General features: G+C 40.7%; 1 protein-coding gene across 1 annotated transcript in view; it reads left to right on the top strand.

Moving 5' to 3' along the window:
• Window positions 1–527: 527 nt before the first annotated feature.
• The window catches only part of LOC306848847 (voltage-dependent R-type calcium channel subunit alpha-1E-like), a gene marked incomplete at both ends in the record, with an annotated part of 129289 nt that continues 109254 nt past the window's right edge, over window positions 528–20562 (top strand). The window contains one exon of the mRNA XM_079383596.1: window positions 528–1003. Within this exon, the coding sequence (XP_079239722.1) occupies window positions 528–1003 (476 nt within the window). The remainder of the gene's footprint in view (window positions 1004–20562) is intronic.

Genomic DNA, 20562 nt, shown 5'->3' with positions numbered 1-20562 from the left:
AATTTGATGTAAGTTTACGTTACATCTTGATTTTTAGCTGTTTTTACTAATTTTAAAGCCTGCTTTGTCCTCATCTTGAGGTCTTGTGTTATTTTAGTATTTTTGAGATACTATTCGTTTTTATAATTTTTTTTAAAATTAATAATGTGTTTTACTTTTTAGCTTTATGTTTTTTATTTTTATTTTGTTACTTTTGTTACTTTGTTTTTTTTGTCTATATAGTTTTTTTTCCTTCATTAATTTTCATTTCAGTTTTAGTTATTGTATTACATCAAGTTAAACTAAATGAAAATGAGATACGTTGCCTTCACAACTAGTTTATTTCAGGTAATGCACTTTTTTATGGTTTTTGTTATAATGAACTATAATAACCCTGCTTTAGGAAGTGTGCTGAGACCCCGGCCCCCTGGTTTAGAGCTTACCACACTGTTTTAAATAAAAATTTATTTCTGAAATGGATTAAATATAATTGTCTCTTCTCTCTACTTCCTCCTCAAACAGAACAATGCTGAGAGTCTGGCCTCAGGATGTTGGAATTGGGCACTTGTTCGGTCAGCGCTCAGACCCTCTCTGACCGCAATGCCCTGGCAGTCCCGTCTTTCAGTCAGGACATGTGTGGCGGGAGCCCGCCTTCGCGATGTTTCCTCCTCCAGCCTCAGGACCCAGAGAGCTGGCTCAAGCACCGGGGAACCCTGGAGGACGGTTCCCGCTCCTGTTCGCTTCTGGAGCCCCAGAGCCTCGCTGACAGCTTCCTGTCCCATGCATCCAGTTTCGACACGCTCTATGTCCCCCACACCCGGCCCATGGGTCTGGCACCATCCTCCCTGGATCTCGGAGGGTCGTGTGAGGGGGCGGCAGCATTGGGTCTGGACCCCGACATGCCCGTCAGCCCAAATATCATTAAACGGCGCAGGGGGGGACTCATTGAACAACGGGACATCATTAAAGCACACCAGGCACACAAGATCCAGAGCACCCCACAGGCCCGGCGCAAGGAATGGGAGTAAGTGGCACATGCACATTTACACACTTTGTAGAAATGTCTTTTTTTGCCAGGCTTTTATTGGTCAGACTACTTAAAGGAATACTTCACCCAGAAATGAAAATTCTGTCATTTACTCACCCTCATGTCGTTCAAACCAGTATGAATAATACATTTTTAATAATGTTCTGGTTCACTGCCATTACAATGAAGGTGTGTAAAGCTTTCAAGCTTCAAAAGGCACCATAAAATTATCATAAAAGTAGTCCAAATGACTTGTGCGCTATGTTCCAAGTCTCCTGAAGTCATATGATAGTTTGGTAAGATGGACAGACCCAAATGTAGAATGTTCTTCACTTAAAAGTGCATTCGTGAGAGAAGTAGCAATGTCTGATCCACAAACAAATTGATTGTTTTAGAGTTTGAAAGCTCCATTCATTGTAATTGCATGCGGTAAATTGCTAGAATTTCTTCTTTTGTCCTCCTTGGAAGAAGAAGAAGAAAAGGCCTGTTTGAAGTATCATCCAGGCTCATACATTGGCATGTATTTAACTATATATTTTAAATGAAACTGGATTGGCATATGTAAGACGCCCTTATGTTGTGTCAATAATCTACCAGCAGTCAATTGATAATGCAGCAGTAGTTACTATTTCAATATTGATACATACAAGTTAATTTTGATATGTTAATTAAATTTCACAAATACTTAAATAAAAAAAAATTACAGTATTTTTTTAATCAAATTAATTATTAAAGTGTCAAATTTTAAAGTGTGTAGTGTATGTGTTAGCAATATTTAATTCATCTGCAAACCTGTTTCCAGATATTGACATGAGTTATTGAAACCTATATCGCTTGATCACCAGTTTCACAGATGATCATGTGTTTCCATGGTGATTAGATTCTGTATACTTCAGGTTGCGAAGATGGAGGGAAGCATGGGATTTCACATTGTGTTGCACTGGTGATGCTTGTATATACCACAGTTGGCTTTGTATGCTTTTGAGGGCTAGTCTTCATCCACGTCCACTTTTTCATCATTGGGGCATGCCGGTGTGGGATTGACAGTTTTTAAACCAGGAGAAAAGTGGGCAGAAAATAACTATTTTATACACTATGAGCTTACTTGCTATCGCTGCCTTATATAGTACATGTCATAACACTGGGAAATTATAGGTGTGTTGCATCAAGCAAGATTTTCAGTACAGTCATTTGAGTGAAAGGACTACTGTATATAAGCACAAAAGCACACTACTGTTACCTTTGCAATGGCTATTTTTGATCTCATAATAATCCATACATTATTTGTGGTGTCATTACACAGTGGAAATAATTTTTTGCATTTCTTTGCATTTTGAGCCTATTTTACATGGTTGAGATGTTCATTAATGTATTTTTTTAAATAATTAATCACTTTATATGGGGGAAATCAGAACTGCTCCCTGGTGCAAAAATAAAACAAATACTTGTATATACTTTAGTATACCAAAATATTGAATAAGAAGAGTTAAGTTTTGAACATGTTTAGATTTAACATGGTACCTGTAAAATATAAGTGAATGAATGAATGAATAAATAAATAAATGATCTAAAATATGTGAAAAATAAGTGAGGCATAAAATAAGTGTTTTAGGCATAAAATTGTGTTAACTTGACTGCTTTCATCAAAACAATATGTTTGAATATCAGTTGACAGCAAACGTTTATGTTGAACATATTTTCCAAAAATTATTAGTCACTGACCACATAGTTTTACTTTGATCTGTTCAGCAAGTCGTCTAAAACTATATTATGTAAAAATGCTTGCTTTTGATTTATAATTGTGCTGGATAAGGGGTCAGCAACCATTTTGACAATGTCAGATTTTTTCTTTTTCTTTCTATTTTGTAGATTATTTTTATTATACTTATTACGGGGCGAACGAGACGTGAGATGTGCGGATCCATTTGCAAGGCTTTTATTCAGAGACGAGGTCAAAACACAGGCCGGGTCGAAACACCAGCAAACAGATATAACACAGGAAAGACAAAGAGTATTCCTAGGGCAAGTGTGGGTTTTTGATCAGCAAACGATATCCAGAGAGCTTGACAAGAGGGGTAAACCAAATAACACGAGCAATAGTCCAGGCAAGGAGCAAAGAGTCCGAAACAGCAGGCAAAGGGTTAATCCAAGATACATAGGCAGAAGATCAGGAAACAGACAACAAGGCAACACGAAATGACTAGACTTAGACTAGGACTGGAAACTTAGAATGGCTCCATAGTGTAGCTATCGCTAGAAGAGTGATATACGCTAAACAATACTCGGAAGTGAGAAAGAGGAAGTCCATGGCTTATAAAGTGTGTCTGATGGGATTCAGCTGTATGTGTGTAATCAGTGCATTCAGCTGTGTGTGTGTGTACTCAGTGCAATGGATGATGGGAACTGTAGTACAGGGTATAGTGTAACAGTCTGTGTAGTGTGAGAGTCCATGTGGTGAGCGGGTGACCTCTGGTGGTGAGTGAACGGAAGTTCATAGACTGGATTCGTGACAATACTATATTGAAGCAAGAAGTAATATTATAGACGTCTTATTTAGAAAGCAAAAAAAAGAAGCAGTCCAGAGTACATCGTACATCAGCGCTGCAGCACTTGCATGAGTGTGAATGGCTAGAGTGTGGAAAGAGAAAGAGCGGGCTGTGTCCCGCAGTGCTAGGACATTGCACTACTGAAATGATTACCTCTCATTTGGCTTTAAACACAGAATGAGGGTCTATAATGACCCTAACACCCCTGAGACACAATCACACACTCTTACAGCCTCCAGATATACTAGATCCTGCTGAGCACATACTGTATCAGCTACTGGTTTGTTTCCTGTTTTTTTTTTTTTTTTTTACCGAAATGCACCCCAGTGCTGAATTTGATGTACAAAAATTTTAAACAGTTATGGGAATGTGTCTAAAAGGCATTTTACAACCCGAATTCCGGAAATGTTGGAACGTTTTTTAAATTGGAATAAAATTAGACGAGACAATTTTTTTCATAATAGAACATAGAGAAGATAACAAATGTTTAAATGGAGAAATTTTACACTTTTATCCACTAAATGAGCTCATTTCAAATTTGATGCCTTTTGAGGCAACAAAGGGCTGAAAAATCTTTTGAAAAGATTCAGCTGGGAGAACATCTAGCAACTAATTAAGTTAATTGACATCAGGTCTGTAACATGATTAGCTATAAAAGGGATGTCTTAGAGAAGCAGAGTCTCTCAGATGTAAAGATGGGCAGAGGCTCTCCAATCTGTGAAAGAGTGCGGTAAAAAGGAATACTTTAAAAAAAACAACATTCCTCAATGTCAAATTGCAAAGGCTTTGCAAATCTCATCATCTAGAGTGCATAACATCATCAAAAGATTCAGAGAGACTGGAGAAATTTCTGTGCGTAAGGGACAAGGCTGAAGACCTTTATTAAATGCCTGTGGTCTTCGGGCCCTCAGACGACACTGCATCACTCATCGACATGATTCTGTAATTGACATTACTAAATGGGCCCAGGAATACTTCCAGAAACCACTGTCGGTAAAACAATCCGCCGTGTCATCTGCAGATGCCAATTACAATAGCGTGGCTTCGTAGTAGAAGAGTCTGGGTGCTGAATTGGCCTGCCTGCAGTCCAGATCTTTCACCTATAGAGAACATGTTGGAATTCAGGTTGTATTAGATAAGATGGTGGAGTTAAGATGAAATATCAATGTAGTATAAAAAGGTATTCCAGTGTTTGATTTGTGTAAATGAATGATGTGCTATTACTGTTCCTGTGAGACAGAGTACATGGGTTTATTTAGGTGACCCTTACTTTGTACAGTCATGGCCAAAAATATCGGCACCCTTGGTAAATATGATCAAAGAAGGCTGTGAAAATTAATCTGCATTGTTATTCTTTTTGATCTTTTATTTAACACATTCACAAAAATCTAACCTTTCATTGGATAATAAGAATTTAAAATGGGAGGAAATATCATTATGAAATAAATGTTTTTCTCTAATACACATTGGCCACAATTAACGACACCCTTTTATTCAATACTTTTTGAAACCTCCATTTGCCAGTTTAACAGCTCTAAATTTTCTCCTAGAATGCCTGATGAGGTTAGAGAACACCTGTTAAGAGCTCAGAGACCATTCCTTCATCCAGAATCACTCCAGACCCTTTAGATTCACAGCTCCATGACGGTTCTTCTTCTCTTCAGTTCACCTCACTCATTTTCTACAGGGTTCAGGTCAGAGGACTGAAATGGCCAAAGCAGAAGCTTGGTTTTGTGCTCAGTGACCCATTTTTGTGTTGTTTATGAGGTTTGTGTTTGGATTATTGTACGGTTGGAAGATCCAAACATGGCCCATTATATTTGTTAGAATCCAAGATGCCATGTGTCTAAACAAGATGTCCAGGACCTTCAGCAGAAATATAGGCCCACAACATCAAAAATACAGCAGTATATTTCATTGTACACATGGGGTACGTTTTAGCCCTGTGTTCACCAAACCCATCTTGAGTGTTTGCTGCTAAAAAGCAAATTTTTTAGTTTCATCTGACCATAGAAGCCAGTCCCATTTGAAGTTCCAGTCGTTTCTGATAACTGAATATGCTGGAGTTTGTTTTTGGATGAGCTAGGAGAATTTTTCTTGAAACCCTCCCAAACAACATGTGGTGATGTAGGTGCTGTTTGACAATTTTTTTGTAAGGTTTTCTGACCCCGAGACTCAACTATTTTCTAAAGTTCTCCAGCTGTGGTCCTTGGAGTGTCTTTAGCCACTCAAACTCTCCTCCTCACCGTGCATTAGGACGATATAGACAGACGTCCTCTTCCAGGCAGTTTCGTAACATTTTCTGTTGATTGGAAATTCTTAATTATTGTCCTGATGGTGGAAATGGGAATTTTCACTGCTCTAGCTCTTTTCGTAAAGCCACTTCACTAATTTGTAAAGCTCAATTATCTTTTGCTGAACATCAGAAATATATTCTTTGGTTTTTCTCTTTGTGATGGATGATTAAGGGAATTTGGACTTTGTTTTCCCTCCTATTTATATTTCTGTGAAACAGGAAGCCATGGCTGGATAATTTCATGTTCATAATCACCCTGGAGTGCTCAAAATTGTGAATATGAATGTACTTCAGAGATATTTTACTCATAAGAATTTCTAGGGGTGCTAATAATTGTGTTTTTTGTCGGCTGCACATCCATGATGCGAATCTCCTGTTCCACCACATCCCAAAGGTGCTCTATTGGATTGAGATCTGGTGACTGTGGAGGCCATTTGAGTAAAGTGAACTCATTGTCATGTTCAAGAAACCAGTCTGAGATGATTTGAGCTTTGTGACATGGTGCATTATCCTGCTGGAAGTAGCCATCAGAAGATGAGTACACTGTAGTCATAAAGGAATGGACATGGTCAGCAACAATACTCAGGTAGGCTGAGGCGTTTAAACGATGCTCAATTGGTACTAAGGGGCCCAAAGTGTGCCAGGAAAATATCCCCCACACCATTACAAAAATCGAGAAATCAAGACTCATCAGACCAGGCAACGTTTTTCCAATCTTCTATTGTCCAATTTTGATGAGCTTGTGTGAATTGTAGCCTCCGTTTCCTGTTCTTAGCTGACAGGAGCAGCACCCGGTGTGGTCTTCTGCTGCTGTAGCCCATCTGCTTCAGGGTTCGATGTGTTGTGCGTTCAGAGATGGTATTCTGCATACCTTGGTTGTAATGAGTGGTTATTTGAGTTACTGTTGCCTTTCTATCATCTCCAACCAGTCTGCCCATTCTCCTCTGACCTTTGACATCAACAAGGCAACAACTGCCACTCACTGGATATTTTCTCTTTTTCGGACCATTCTCTGTAAATCCTAGAGATGGTTGTGCATGAAAATCCCAGTAGATCAGCAGTTTTTGAAATACTCAGACCAGCCCGTCTGGCACCAACAACAAATTCCACGTTCAAAGTCTCTTAAATCCCCTTTCTTCCCCATTCTGATGCTCTGTTTGAACTTCAGCAAGTTGTCTTCACCACATCTAGATGCCTAAATGCATTGAGTTGCTGCCATGTGATTGGCTGATTAGCAATTTGTGTTACCAAGCAATTGAACAGGTGTACCTAATAAAGTGGCCGGTGATCACAATTAGGTAAGTTTTGTTTTTCTTTTACACAATATGGCTAGAATTTTACTATAAGGGTTTTTCTTCTACCAATGCAGCGATGTTACCTGAAGCTATTCACAAGTACAATGTTTCTCATCCATCTAGCCCTGCTGGATAATGAAGACTTTTCAGCAGTGCGTTTGCTTTGAGGGAGAGAAGAAAATGAATGATCCATTCATTGCGGGGTGGGTGGGAGCTATAAATTGTGACCTGGACTTTATAATCTTTTTCTGGCTGTGCAATTCGTATATATTAAAGTGACTTATTAATGCAGCTTTTACGAAGGTATTTTGCTTTCAGTCGAAGTGACTAAATTGAAGGTAACATAAATGTATTAATGTGAATGAATGTTTATGAATGATTATCAATGTTTAAATAACCTTAAAGGAATAGTTCACCCAAAAATGAAATTGTCATTAATTACTCACCCACATTTCGTTCCAAACCCATAAGACCCTCGTTCATCTTCGCAACACAGATTAAGATATCTTTGATGAAATCCAAAAGCTTTCTGATCCTGCATAGACAGCAATGGAACTGACACATTCAAGGTCCAGAAAGGTAGTAAAGACATTTTTAAAATAGTAAAAAAATCCATAAATCCATTTGACATCAGGGGTTCAACTGCAATTTTATAAAGGTACAAGAATACTTTTTGTGCGCAAAGAAAACAAAAATAACGACTTTATTCAACAATTTATTTTCTTCCGCCATTCACATTTGCATTTTCATTCTTGTTATTTCATACATTTGATCACTTTATTGTTATTCTAATTATGTGTAATAGAGTATTAATAGTAAGAATGAGTCTGAATTATGGCCATAATATGTCAAAATGTGTCTTTTTTATGGGAAACCTTATGCATGATATAGATAAGCTACATGTTTTCTTGTCTATATTATGTTCAGCGTGTTCACCCATCGCCCATCAAGATAGTATTTCAACGTGACTACAGTAAGGTTACATATGAGTCACAGCTCTCATAAAACATAAGCTTTTGTCCTCCTTCAGCACATACGTAAAAGAGCCTGTGCTTTTCTTGTCAGCAAACAACTGTTTCATATCTTTCCTTTATACAGGAAAAGGTTTCTTTTTTTTCTCCAGACACTGGAAGGACACATGCTAATTTTGTTCTTTTCAGCAGTTTCAGCTCTTAATATTAAGATGTTGAAAAGCACGTTTTCCAGTGGTTTACAAAACGGGCAGTTTTCCATCTGTTGTAAGTGCGGTCTGTGAGTGAGGTGAAAATATTAATCACTAGCTGGATTTATGGTCTTTCATTTTCATTACACGCTAATGCAACGTAGTTAATAGGAGAAATGGGAAGCACATAACATCGAATCTGTGAGCTTAGCCCATTTTTCTGTTGTATATTTGGTCCAAATTGTTCAGACAGACATTTAAATGTACTAAAACCACGTTGCACGACTGTTGTGTGTGTGTGAATGTGCTGTGTGACTGCGTGGGAGTCTCTGTTCAGTTGTTAAGTAGCAAACAGAAAAAAGACAAAGCCCGGGGAAAAAAATTGCTGTCACAAGCGCACAACATCATGTGTCATTTCACACACATGCAGAGACAATTGCGCTTCACAATATGTCTTGCGCTGGGCTATTATCGCCAAAGTCTCTACAGATGCCTAATGGTTTGTTGATGCTCGCCTGGGTTGTGTGATTAAGCACTGTCAGGATAATCCAGCGCATGACGGTAGACAATAGCGCCGGTGCAGTCAAGAGTGACACAATGTTTTCATCTCCCATCTGACTTCACTGTATTTAAAGAGGCATAGGTCATAGGCATCACCATGGCAACCTCACCGCTGATTGCGCCAAAATCAAAACTCTTGAAAAGTGGTTGGAGCGGATCCTCGACCCACCCGTCCCCATCGCCTCCTTTCAAGATCTAATTAAACGTCTCACTCAAACTGAACTTTGACTCTCATTCTGTGAAACATGGGCAGCTTTGAACACACTTTACCCAGGCCTTTTCATGCAGGCGTATCAGAAAGCAGCGTATATGCTTGATCACTGGATATAACTGAAGATAGGGCTGTGCGATATCAAGATATATATCGGATGGACGAAATAAAAAGTCTATCATTTCATATTATGCTCTATCATTTATTTTGTGGTGTCGCAGAATACATTGTTTACGGCAGGGGTTCTCAAACCTGTCCTGGAGGTCCCCTAGCCCTGCACATTTTGTATGTCTCCCTTATCAGACACTCCCAATTCATGCCTTGTAGTCTTTATTAACGAGCTGATGAGTTGAATCAGGTGTGTTAGATAAGGGAGACATACAAAATGAGAACCACTGGTTTACGGTAATACTTTTTTATCATTTGGATGACTGTGATCTTTACACGCCACGTGAAGGGGAGACAGAACCAGGTGGAGAACCACCAGCCATTTATTTTATTTTATTTTCTCCTACAAACCACTTGCACCAGGGGTGGACTGGGACAAAATTTCAGGCGCGGGAAATCTCACACTCATCCAGGCCATCTCATACATCCACAAAAATTTTTGAAAAAAGTTTAAATCTCTAGGCTGGGGCCACGCAAAAATAATTAAATGTTTTCTCTTGAACTTCCATTTTCCTCTTTAGTCTCTTCATTTTCCCTGACATCTCTCTGTCCCTCATGTGTTTACTTTTTTCACACATTTTCTTGTACCTGTCACTTTTTCATAAACACATCTCCACCTTGTTGCAAAACAACCACCTCATTGTAATTAGTTTGCACATAGTATACATAGTATTGTTTTTAATAGCTACATCTTTAATATATCTTTACAGAAAAATCTTAACACTGAACATGTTTTCGCATTATCATGGGTAATGTTTATGGGTAAAGTTAAATTAACCATGGTGTTATTAGACCTATGGTAAAGGTATAGTAACCATGTTTTTTTTGGCGGATTGATTACCATTTGTATAACCAAAGTTTTACTACAAATACCATGGTGAAACATAGTGTAGCAAACCCGTTGTTAATTTGTGGTTACACTCTTAAAAATAAAGGTGCTTAAAATGTTCTTCATAGCGATGTCATAGAAGAACCATTTTTGGTTCCACAAAGAACCATTCAGTCAAAGGTTCTTTAAAGAACTATCTTTTTCTTACCTTTTTATTAAACTGAAGAACCTTCTTTAGCCACAAAGAACCTTTTGAGAAGTAGAAAGGTTCTTCAGATGTTAAAGGTTCTTTATGGAAGCATGTAGACAAAAAGGGTATCTATCTATCTATATATATATATATATATATATAAAAATAAATAAATGTAGGGCAGCGGGTGTAACAGCACGACCAGGCTCTCCGCCCACTCAACTTCCACGATCAGCCTCACCTGTGTTCTAAACCACTCACACCTGCACCTCGTCACCACCATCATCAAGAGCACTATAAAGACACTCACCACTATCGCTGCAGCGTCCGATCTCGTTAATTCAACGTGGACTCCGCTTCGACGCACAACCAGTCGATGAGTATACCTTCTATCAACTTACCTCTTAGACTAACCTTCTGTTCTCCGTCCCGTTCTCTCCACTGTCCGCAGACGCATCTCTGCTGGGAATCACCCTCATCCGACGCCGGCTCTCTTCACCAGTCTCGCTCCAGCAACCTGAGAAGCATAAGGACACTTTCAGTACAATTGCCTGACTCTCATTCTCCAAGCCTCAAGATCTCTTGCTCACCTCTCTTCACGATCACCTGCACCTTTGCTGTGGAAATAAATTCACTGTGTTATCACTTACCTTTGTGTCCGACTGCTTCCATAACAGAAGATCGGACCAACCCGCTTCCACCATGAGCACTCCCGACCCATTTCAAGAGTTAGTGGACACCCTGAAGAGACTCCTTACCCAATCTGCACCCCCGGCGTCACCTCCCGCTCCACCGAATCCACCAGCCATCACTTCTTCTACGCCTGTGTTGTTCGCCAGTCCCATGGCCACTCCAGCGCCCTACTCTGGTAAACCGGAGGAATGCAATGGCTTCATTATGCAATGTTCACTCATAATCGATCTTCACCCTCAGATGTTTATAACCGAACACTCCAAGATCGCCTTTGTCGTCACATCCCTCACCGGTCCAGCGCTGAAGTGGGCAGAGACGATTATGAGCCAAGCCGGTCCCGCAACCCATTCATTCACCCAGTTTATCTCTCATTTTCGTGAGGTTTTTGGTCTGTCTCCAGGAGATTCCACCGTGGGCGAACAGCTGTATCGGTTGCGACAGGGCTCCTCAACTGTCCACGAGTACTCTCTCAAGTTTCGCACCCTCGCGGCGGCGAGCGGATGGAACGAGCCCTCACTCCTGACCACATTCCGCCAAGGTTTGAACCCCTCAGTGCGCTTACATCTTGCGGCATATGACGACAACTGCGGCCTTGAGAAGTTCATCCAAGCAGCGATACGATGCTCTAACAGGATGCAAGCCTGCTCTGCTGAAACCCACGATTCCCTTTTCCCCAGCTCTCCTTCCTTCTCACAATCACCCAACAGAGATTCACCTGAACCTATGCTCACAGACTCATTCCACCTCACTCCTTCTGAAAGGCGAAGGCGTTTGCAGCATGGATTATGTTTGTATTGTGGAGACAACACCCATCGCATCCAGGAATGTAACATCCGCCCTTCAAGGCTGATGGTGAGTGGCATGAGACCCAACTTCCCGAAGATGAAGCCCCTTACCACTCGTGTCCAACTAATCATAGGTACATATTCCCTATCAGTTACCGCCCTCCTGGACTCCGGCTCCGCGGGGAACTTCATCTCGGGACCCCTCTACAAACAGCTCCAGCTCCAGACCACCGCCACCGAAACCTCTTACCAGATCCAGACCATAACATGTAAATCCCTGTCACCTCGTCTTGTCAATCGCTGTGTTGGTCCCTTACAGATGCGAGTGGGGTTACTTCACCTAGAAGAGATTCACCTCCTTATCCTCGAAGAATCCCGTATTGACGTCATCTTGGGCCTCCCTTGGTTCGTCCGACATAACCCAGTCTTGTCCTGGCACACTGGTGAGATATTAAAATGGGGCGATTGCTGTTTCCCGCGATGTTTTCCTCAACTGCCTCAACCCACGCCTAAGACCCCAACGTCTGTACCTCTCTATGCCACCACCATCGAGAGCCCTGTCGCCCTGCAGTCTGTGGATATCCCTGTTGAATACAGGCACTTCAGTGACGTCTTCTGCCCAAAGAGAGCCTCCCAACTACCTCCGCACCGGCCATGGGACTGTGCTATTGATCTGCTACCGGGTGAGTCAGTACCGCGGGGCAGGATTTATCCGCTATCTCTCCCGGAACAGAAGGCCATGGAGGAGTACATTGAGGAGGCGTTACAACAAGGTTACATCACTCCATCTACCTCCCCTGCTGCTTCCAGTTTTTTCTTCGTGGCCAAGAAGGATGGTGGCCTACGTCCGTGTATAGACTACCGAAAACTCAACGACATTACCATCAAATATCGGTACCCCCCCTTCCTCTTGTCCCTGCTGCCTTAGAACAACTCCGCGGCGCCACCATTTTCACCAAACTGGACCTCCGCAGCGCCTATAATCTCATTCGAATCCGAGAGGGGGACGAATGGAAAACTGCTTTTGTCACGCCCACTGGGCATTATGAATATAGGGTTATGCCCTATGGGCTCGTCAACGCCCCCTCTGTCTTCCAAGGGTTCATGAATGAGGTGCTCCGAGAGTACCTTCACCGATTTGTCATCGTCTATATTGACGACATTTTGATTTACTCTCGGAGCCAGGCCGAACATCGCCAACACGTTGCGGAGGTCCTACAACAACTCCGGAATTACCAGCTCTACCTCAAGGCGGAGAAGTGCACCTTTCATCAACGCAGCATACAGTTTCTTGGATACCTCATAGATAGTGGTGGCGTCCGCATGGACGAGAGGAAGGTGGAAGCCATCACCTCTTGGCCACAACCCTGCACGATCAAAGAACTCCAGCGATTTCTAGGATTCTCAAATTTCTATCGCCGCTTCATCGCCCATTACAGCACCATTACTAGCCCTCTCACCGACCTGCTCAAAGGAGGAACCAAGACCCTAGCGTGGAACGCCAACGCTACAACAGCCTTCCTGAATTTAAAAAGGGCCTTCACTACCGCACCTCTCCTGGTCCATCCTGATCCGAAGCTGCCCTTCGTAGTGGAAGTTGATGCATCCACCACAGGTGTAGGTGCGGTTTTGTCTCAGCAGCAGGGGACGCCTCCCAAGCTCCATCCATGTGCCTTCTTCTCACGAAAACTCAGCCCGGCGGAAAGAAATTATGATATCGGGAACAGGGAATTACTAGCCATCAAACTCGCCCTGGAGGAGTGGAGGCATTGGTTGGAGGGGGCCTTACATCCCTTTCTTGTGCTTACCGACCACAAAAATCTTCAATATTTACGTGACGCCAAACGGCTGAATCCTCGCCAAGCCAGATGGGCTTTGTTCTTTACCCGTTTTAACTTCAAGATCTCATATCATCCTGGATCCCGAAACTTGAAAGCAGATGCCTTATCACGAATCCATAACCCAGAGGAAGATACAGAAGGACCCGAGAGCATCTTACCAACGGAGGTGATGGTGAATCCCATTCAGTGGTCCTCTCCACCAGCTGCCTCAGACACTCCTCCTGCTAATCCGCCGGGCTGTCCACCAGGGCTCCAATATGTACCCAGAACTCAACGAACCCCACTCATATTCTCCTCTCACACTTCCCTCGGTACTGGCCACCCAGGGGCCAACGTAACTCTCTCGCTGCTACGAGATCGCTTCTGGTGGCCCAACATGGCCAGGGACATACGAAGGTTCGTTCGGGGCTGTCCGGACTGTGCCATCTCTAAAAGCTCCCGTCATCTTCCAGCCGGTAAACTCTTTCCACTTCCCACACCCAACCGTCCGTGGTCACATCTAGGAGTGGACTTCATCACAGATCTGCCTACCTCCGATAAATTCACCTGCATCTTAGTCATTGTGGATCGTTTTTCGAAATTCTGCCGCCTGATCCCTCTTCCCGGCCTGCCCACAGCACTACAGACTGCTGAGTTGCTGTTTAACCATGTTTTCAGGTACTATGGCATCCCGGAAGACATTGTGTCCGATAGAGGACCTCAATTCATTTCACGAGTTTGGAAGGCCTTCTTCACACTCCTAGGTGTGACCGTCAGTTTAACTTCAGGATACCATCCACAGTCCAATGGACAGACCGAACGCAAGATCCAAGAGATCGGCCGTTTCCTGAGAACCTTCTGCCATAGCCGCCAGAACTCTTGGAACCAGTTTCTGGGCTGGGCCGAGTACGCACAGAACTCCTTGCGCCAAGGCTCCACTGGACTCACACCATTCCAATGCGTACTCGGTTACCAGCCCCCTCTCTTTCCATGGTCAGGAGTTCCGTCCGACGTCCCTGCAGTAGATCACTGGTTCCGAGAGAGCGAGAGAGTCTGGGACGCTGCGCACCACCAGTTACAGCAGGCAGTGCGCAGACAGAAGATAGCCAGTGATGCTCGCCGTTCTGCTGCTCCTACCTATCATCCTGGGCAAAAGGTATGGCTGTCCACCCGAGACATCCGTCTGCGCCTGCCTTGCCGGAAACTAAGTCCCAGATTCGTTGGCCCCTTTACCATCCTCGAGCAGATCAATCCTGTCACGTACAAACTTCAGCTACCACCACAGTATAAAATCCATCCCACATTTCACGTCTCACTACTAAAACCCTTCTATCCTTCTGTTTCCCCAGAGCCTGGTCCGGTCGAGGATCCCCCTCTCCCACTCATCATTGACGAAGGCGCCATCTACAGGGTTCGTGAGATCTTGCATTCCCGGCGCCGTGGTGGTAAATTAGAATATCTAGTCGACTGGGAGGGCTACGGTCCCGAAGAACGATCTTGGGTACTGAGAGAGGATGTACTCGATCCGACACTCTTAGATGACTTCCATGCCTCTCACCCAGAACTCCCAGCTCCACGAGGTCGAGGCAGACCACCACGACGCCAGGGTCGGCCCTCAGGAGCGGGCCGTGGAGAGGGGGGTACTGTAACAGCACGACCAGGCTCTCCGCCCACTCAACTTCCACGATCAGCCTCACCTGTGTTCTAAACCACTCACACCTGCACCTCGTCACCACCATCATCAAGAGCACTATAAAGACACTCACCACTATCGCTGCAGCGTCCGATCTCGTTAATTCAACGTGGACTCCGCTTCGACGCACAACCAGTCGATGAGTATACCTTCTATCAACTTACCTCTTAGACTAACCTTCTGTTCTCCGTCCCGTTCTCTCCACTGTCCGCAGACGCATCTCTGCTGGGAATCACCCTCATCCGACGCCGGCTCTCTTCACCAGTCTCGCTCCAGCAACCTGAGAAGCATAAGGACACTTTCAGTACAATTGCCTGACTCTCATTCTCCAAGCCTCAAGATCTCTTGCTCACCTCTCTTCACGATCACCTGCACCTTTGCTGTGGAAATAAATTCACTGTGTTATCACTTACCTTTGTGTCCGACTGCTTCCATAACAGCGGGGCAAATTGGCTGCTAGGCCACGGAATTCTCCCGGTGCTCCCTTTGGCCAGTCCGCCCCTGACTTGCACAAACCACCCTGAATGAATGGCACAGGTTTATTTTATTTTATTATTCTATTCTATTCTAAAAACCACTTGCACAAACTACCCTGGATGAATGGGAAGCCCATCACAGTTTTTATTTTATTTATTTATTTTATTTTGTATATTTCATACTAAGTATAGTTCAAATCTATTAACATGTTTACTGACATATCAACTTATGGACTTATGGGTATAAAATTATACTTAAACTTTATTTGAAGTACTACATGTACACAATGCACATTTCTTAATATTAAGCCTAAAATGTGTTTTAATGTCATTATTGATGAGGATTGTATGATCTTTGAATATCAGTCATTAAATGCAAGATATTTAAAGTGTACCTGAAGTATACTTGTAATAGTTCCACTTCAGTATATCTTTTGTTGGACCTCTTCCACACAAGTGCATTAAGTACAAAATTAGTTGTTCCAATTTAGCAGACTTTAAGTGTACCAGTTTATTATACCAAATTGCGGGATATTTTTATGAAGTACATCTATATATAAATTTGTTGTATACTTAGCATAAAATAATTGATTTCAAATACATTTTAGTACATTTATTTTTCACTAGGGCAGGAGTCCTTAAAAAGCATATTTTCTTTACTACATCACTGAGGGTCAACTCTGTTTTACAATCACAAATATTTACATGTATTTGTTACAGTTCCTTATGAGGTTATATTCAAAGCATATTTTTACTCCCATTTGGCGCTCAATAGGTGTTCATTTTGGACCCTGTGCTCAGGACATCACTGGAAGGTAGACGCATTGTAAGATAATGAGATAAACAGGGTGGGCAGGAGCTGCTCTGAGAGGAGAATAGTGTAGAACAGAGGCCAGATGACAGACAGGCCTATATTTAGATTATATTCATTACTCGCACATATACATTCATGAAACATACAGTACAGTAGCTGCACAGATACATATACAAGTAAATATACGCATATCTAAACCTAACCCTTACACAAATCTCAATGCATTTTTACCTTTTCACGAAGATATTATTTAATAAGTAATTTTCCTAATGTCTGTAGGTTTTACTTTTACTATTGTTGGACATTTGGTGACCCAGATGCAATCACAATCATTCATGAAAACACAGATACGCTTAGACATTTATGATAAACACACACTCACAAACATTCATAAACACACACACACACACACACACACACACACACACACACACACATTGACTCTGCATTGCCCGTAGCCTGTGTGATCCTCCAACAGGAGTCGGGGTCGTTCATCCAGGTGGAAAACAGTGGTGGTGTTCTCTAGCGTGGACCTGTGGTTGTGACGTGTCGAATGGAATGGCCCGCGGCACTCTGCTGTCTCCATCATTCACCATCATTCTGTGCTCTGGCCAAGAGTAGAAATGCGGCAGATAGCTTGTGCAGACATTTAGATTTTGTGTCTCAGATGTCCACAACAATCATTGAAAGCGGTGCATGATAAGACTTTGAATGTGATCAGTGCAGTTGATTTATTAGGAATGGGAATGATTGATGTTTATTGTCATGATACCATGTGCAGCAAGTCAAAGTCGCACTTATTTTTCTGTTTATAAGTTTTGAAACATGTTTTATATAGGCAATGCAACTTGAATTCAGGAAATTTTATTATTTTGATTTTTACATATATTTTGATATACCCTATTGTTCAAAAGTTTGAAGTCAGATGTTAAAAGAAAGTGGTCAGTAAAAAAAAATTACTTTTATTCGGCAAGAATGCATTAAATTGTTTAAAAGTGACAATAAATGCATTTATAATGGTTTTTACATTATAATTAAATAACATTTCAATAACAAAAATAACATTTTTCATTAAAATTACATTTCAAATATTTCAAATCAAGAAACCTACCTGCAAAGCTACAGTACTGTAAAAAGTTTTAGACACTTGTGTAAAAATGCTGTAAAATGAGAATGCTGTCAAAAATAATGTCATAAATTGATTTTCTTTACCAATTAACTTCTATTAACTAAATTAAATCAACAGTTGGTGTGACAATCCTTCATGTTTAAAGCAGCTTTTGCCCTCGGTACACTTGCTCATAGTTTTTCAGGTAGCTTTGCAGGTAGGTTTCTTGAAGCATCTTATGGGAAAATTTTCCAATCACATATTCCCATATTGCACATAAAGGATCTGTGAGCCCAGGCTTTATCTTAAGTGTAGAATCGTTGTGAATATTATAATTAATTAAATAAATAAATAAATGTTATAATAAACACACACACAAACACATACATTATTATTATTATTACTATTTTATATAGATGGTTAAACATTACATGTATCACTGCAAATTGTTAGAATTTAACAAAAAACTTTCAGAATAGTATGAAAAATAAAATGGCTCATCTTTTTTCAGCATTATTGATTATTGACTAGATACTGTGCATTAAGTAAAATTTATGAGCACACTGACAAATAAGAGACTGTGCTCGTGCATCCAAACACATCATTCTTCATTTCTGTCCCTCCTCCTTTTGTGACTGACAAACACATCAGATCAGGCTGATGAATAGGCCTTTTCAACTTGTCAACATAAATTATTCAGCTTTGACAAACAAGTCTGACATTTAAACTCTGCTGGTTGTTGAGGGTGGAACATTTATAGGCTGAAGAGAACAATTTAAGGTGAAAATGCTTTCAAATGCGTCTTAAATGTCTTCTGAAGACAAAAACACCCACAGCCTCTCAATATAAACACCCATACCTCTTTAAATAGTTGAGCACCCTGAATATGTGATCATGTCTGATCAGAGATATCTGAGTTTGCCATTTAAGATGTCTAGTGAGGTAAATAAACTTAATGATTAAGCAAAATTAGATTTTCAGGGGAATTTTTGACTTTAACAAGGGCAAACCATTTAAAAAGCACAGTGTCCATTATTGTCAAGTACTTCAATAGAATCAGCACCTCAATATAATTTTTTAGTCTGAACAAATCATGCTCTGCTAGAAATGCACTTTAAATAATTGTTTGTTCCCTCTCTCCTGTATAATATAACATGCACCAACCCATAACTTGATTGGCGTAATATCATGAAATGGGAATTGCATGAAATATATCAAATGCTGGATACAAACAAATATAAAAATATAAACTGAAGCACATATTAGCAATATATAATCATGTAAATAAAGCGTCAGTTTTCATAGAACTTTATAGTTGATATAACTTGCTTATTTAAGATAATTAAGTAGGTTAGTTATAGACTAAATGTGTTAAATGAGACTTTATTTTTTATTTATTTTAACAATGCGGTAGTTTGAAAAGAATAGTTTGAGGTTGATGTGGAGGGACCAGAGCATGTCAGGTTGATGCATTACTTCTGAATGAGTTACTTTTGGATGTATTGATCAAAAAAGGATCTGACTGATGCACACAGGACATGGTCTGGGATATACTTGTATAGTGTTTTATTTCATAAACATGTTCAGCAACTGTTCTTAAATTCAATTCTTTATTTGACCGTTCATTTCTGTTTTTATGTAAATACTATTATTATTTCTTGAAGCTGCATGCTTTCAGTTAAACTTGTGACTGTTATGACTACTGTTATGTTGTAACTGTTAATAAGTGTTAATAAGTAATTTCTTACAATGCAATAAATAAACAAGTTATTGAAATATACTGGTTGTTTGCTAAAAGTCAGTGCCTTTCACCGCCGATAGACATCAGTATTAGTCACAGCTGCTTCTGAAAAGACCCTATATATGGAGTCATAAGGTGTCCAGGACTGGTTTGGGAAATGGTTTCAGTGTAGGGCTCATGTAAGCTCAAGAAAAACAAGGGCAAGCTTACAGACTGACCTTCTGGATAGACAACTATTACACTGTTTTTTTCTGTCTCTGTCCAGACACCTTCAACAAACACCTCCCGCTGACCGTAAGATGAAGGCTGCGTCTCTTAGCTTCAGAGAAAATTGATATTTCTTATTTTCAAATCCTTTTGTTGTTGATGATAGTCTGCATTCAGTCTTTTGTATAGCGAGATCATTTTGAGGTCTTTTTAAGGTCTCAATTTTTTTCCTTCCTTTTTTCCAGACTGATGATGTATTTTTTACAATAGTTTACTGTATAGGCTTGTAGTATGCTAGACTCTTTCCTGAAATTATTCCTCTTTAATAAATAAATAAATAAATACATTTGTTCAGGGACTAACTACCTTTTTGCTAATAAACCAAAGCCTGTTGATTGCATGTTTTTCTCTAATAGTTGTTTTGCCTCTAATATATAATGATATGTAACAAAACCTCACCAGCTGTGATTTGATGAGTCATTTTAACACCAGGAATGAGCAAACTCATTAAATAATGTAGCTTTAGAGATTGTTTATCACCTGTAAAAAAATATAATAATAATAATCAGCTTTTTCAAAGAAAACACAAAAGCATGAGGCGTGTTATATTGCCCATTTCATCCTTGTTACTAAATGTTAAACATCCAGAAATGTAATTTTACTATGCATGGGGTGATAAACAATCCATCCATACCGTTCCATTTTTAACATATTTAACGTTACATTTCTGCTGATTTAAGTACATCAAATGAGATCAACCCCTTTGTTTCAGCTGCATTCTAGATTATGGTGTGAGTAACACAGCTTGTGGGAATGGCTTTTGATGTTAAGAAAAGACTTCACACATCATTTTGTTTTTAATTTCAATCTCTCTCCCCTTCTTTTTCTCTGAGATCATTGCCTCGATCAGTTTTCTGTAGTAATGTTGTTGTAGCTTTAATAGACCCAGACTCCGAGAAAC

The sequence above is a fragment of the Barbus barbus genome (assembly GCF_936440315.1).
Source record: "Barbus barbus genome assembly, chromosome: 29".
NCBI lineage: Eukaryota > Metazoa > Chordata > Actinopteri > Cypriniformes > Cyprinidae > Barbus > Barbus barbus.
This window is presented reverse-complemented; position numbering and strand designations above follow the sequence as displayed.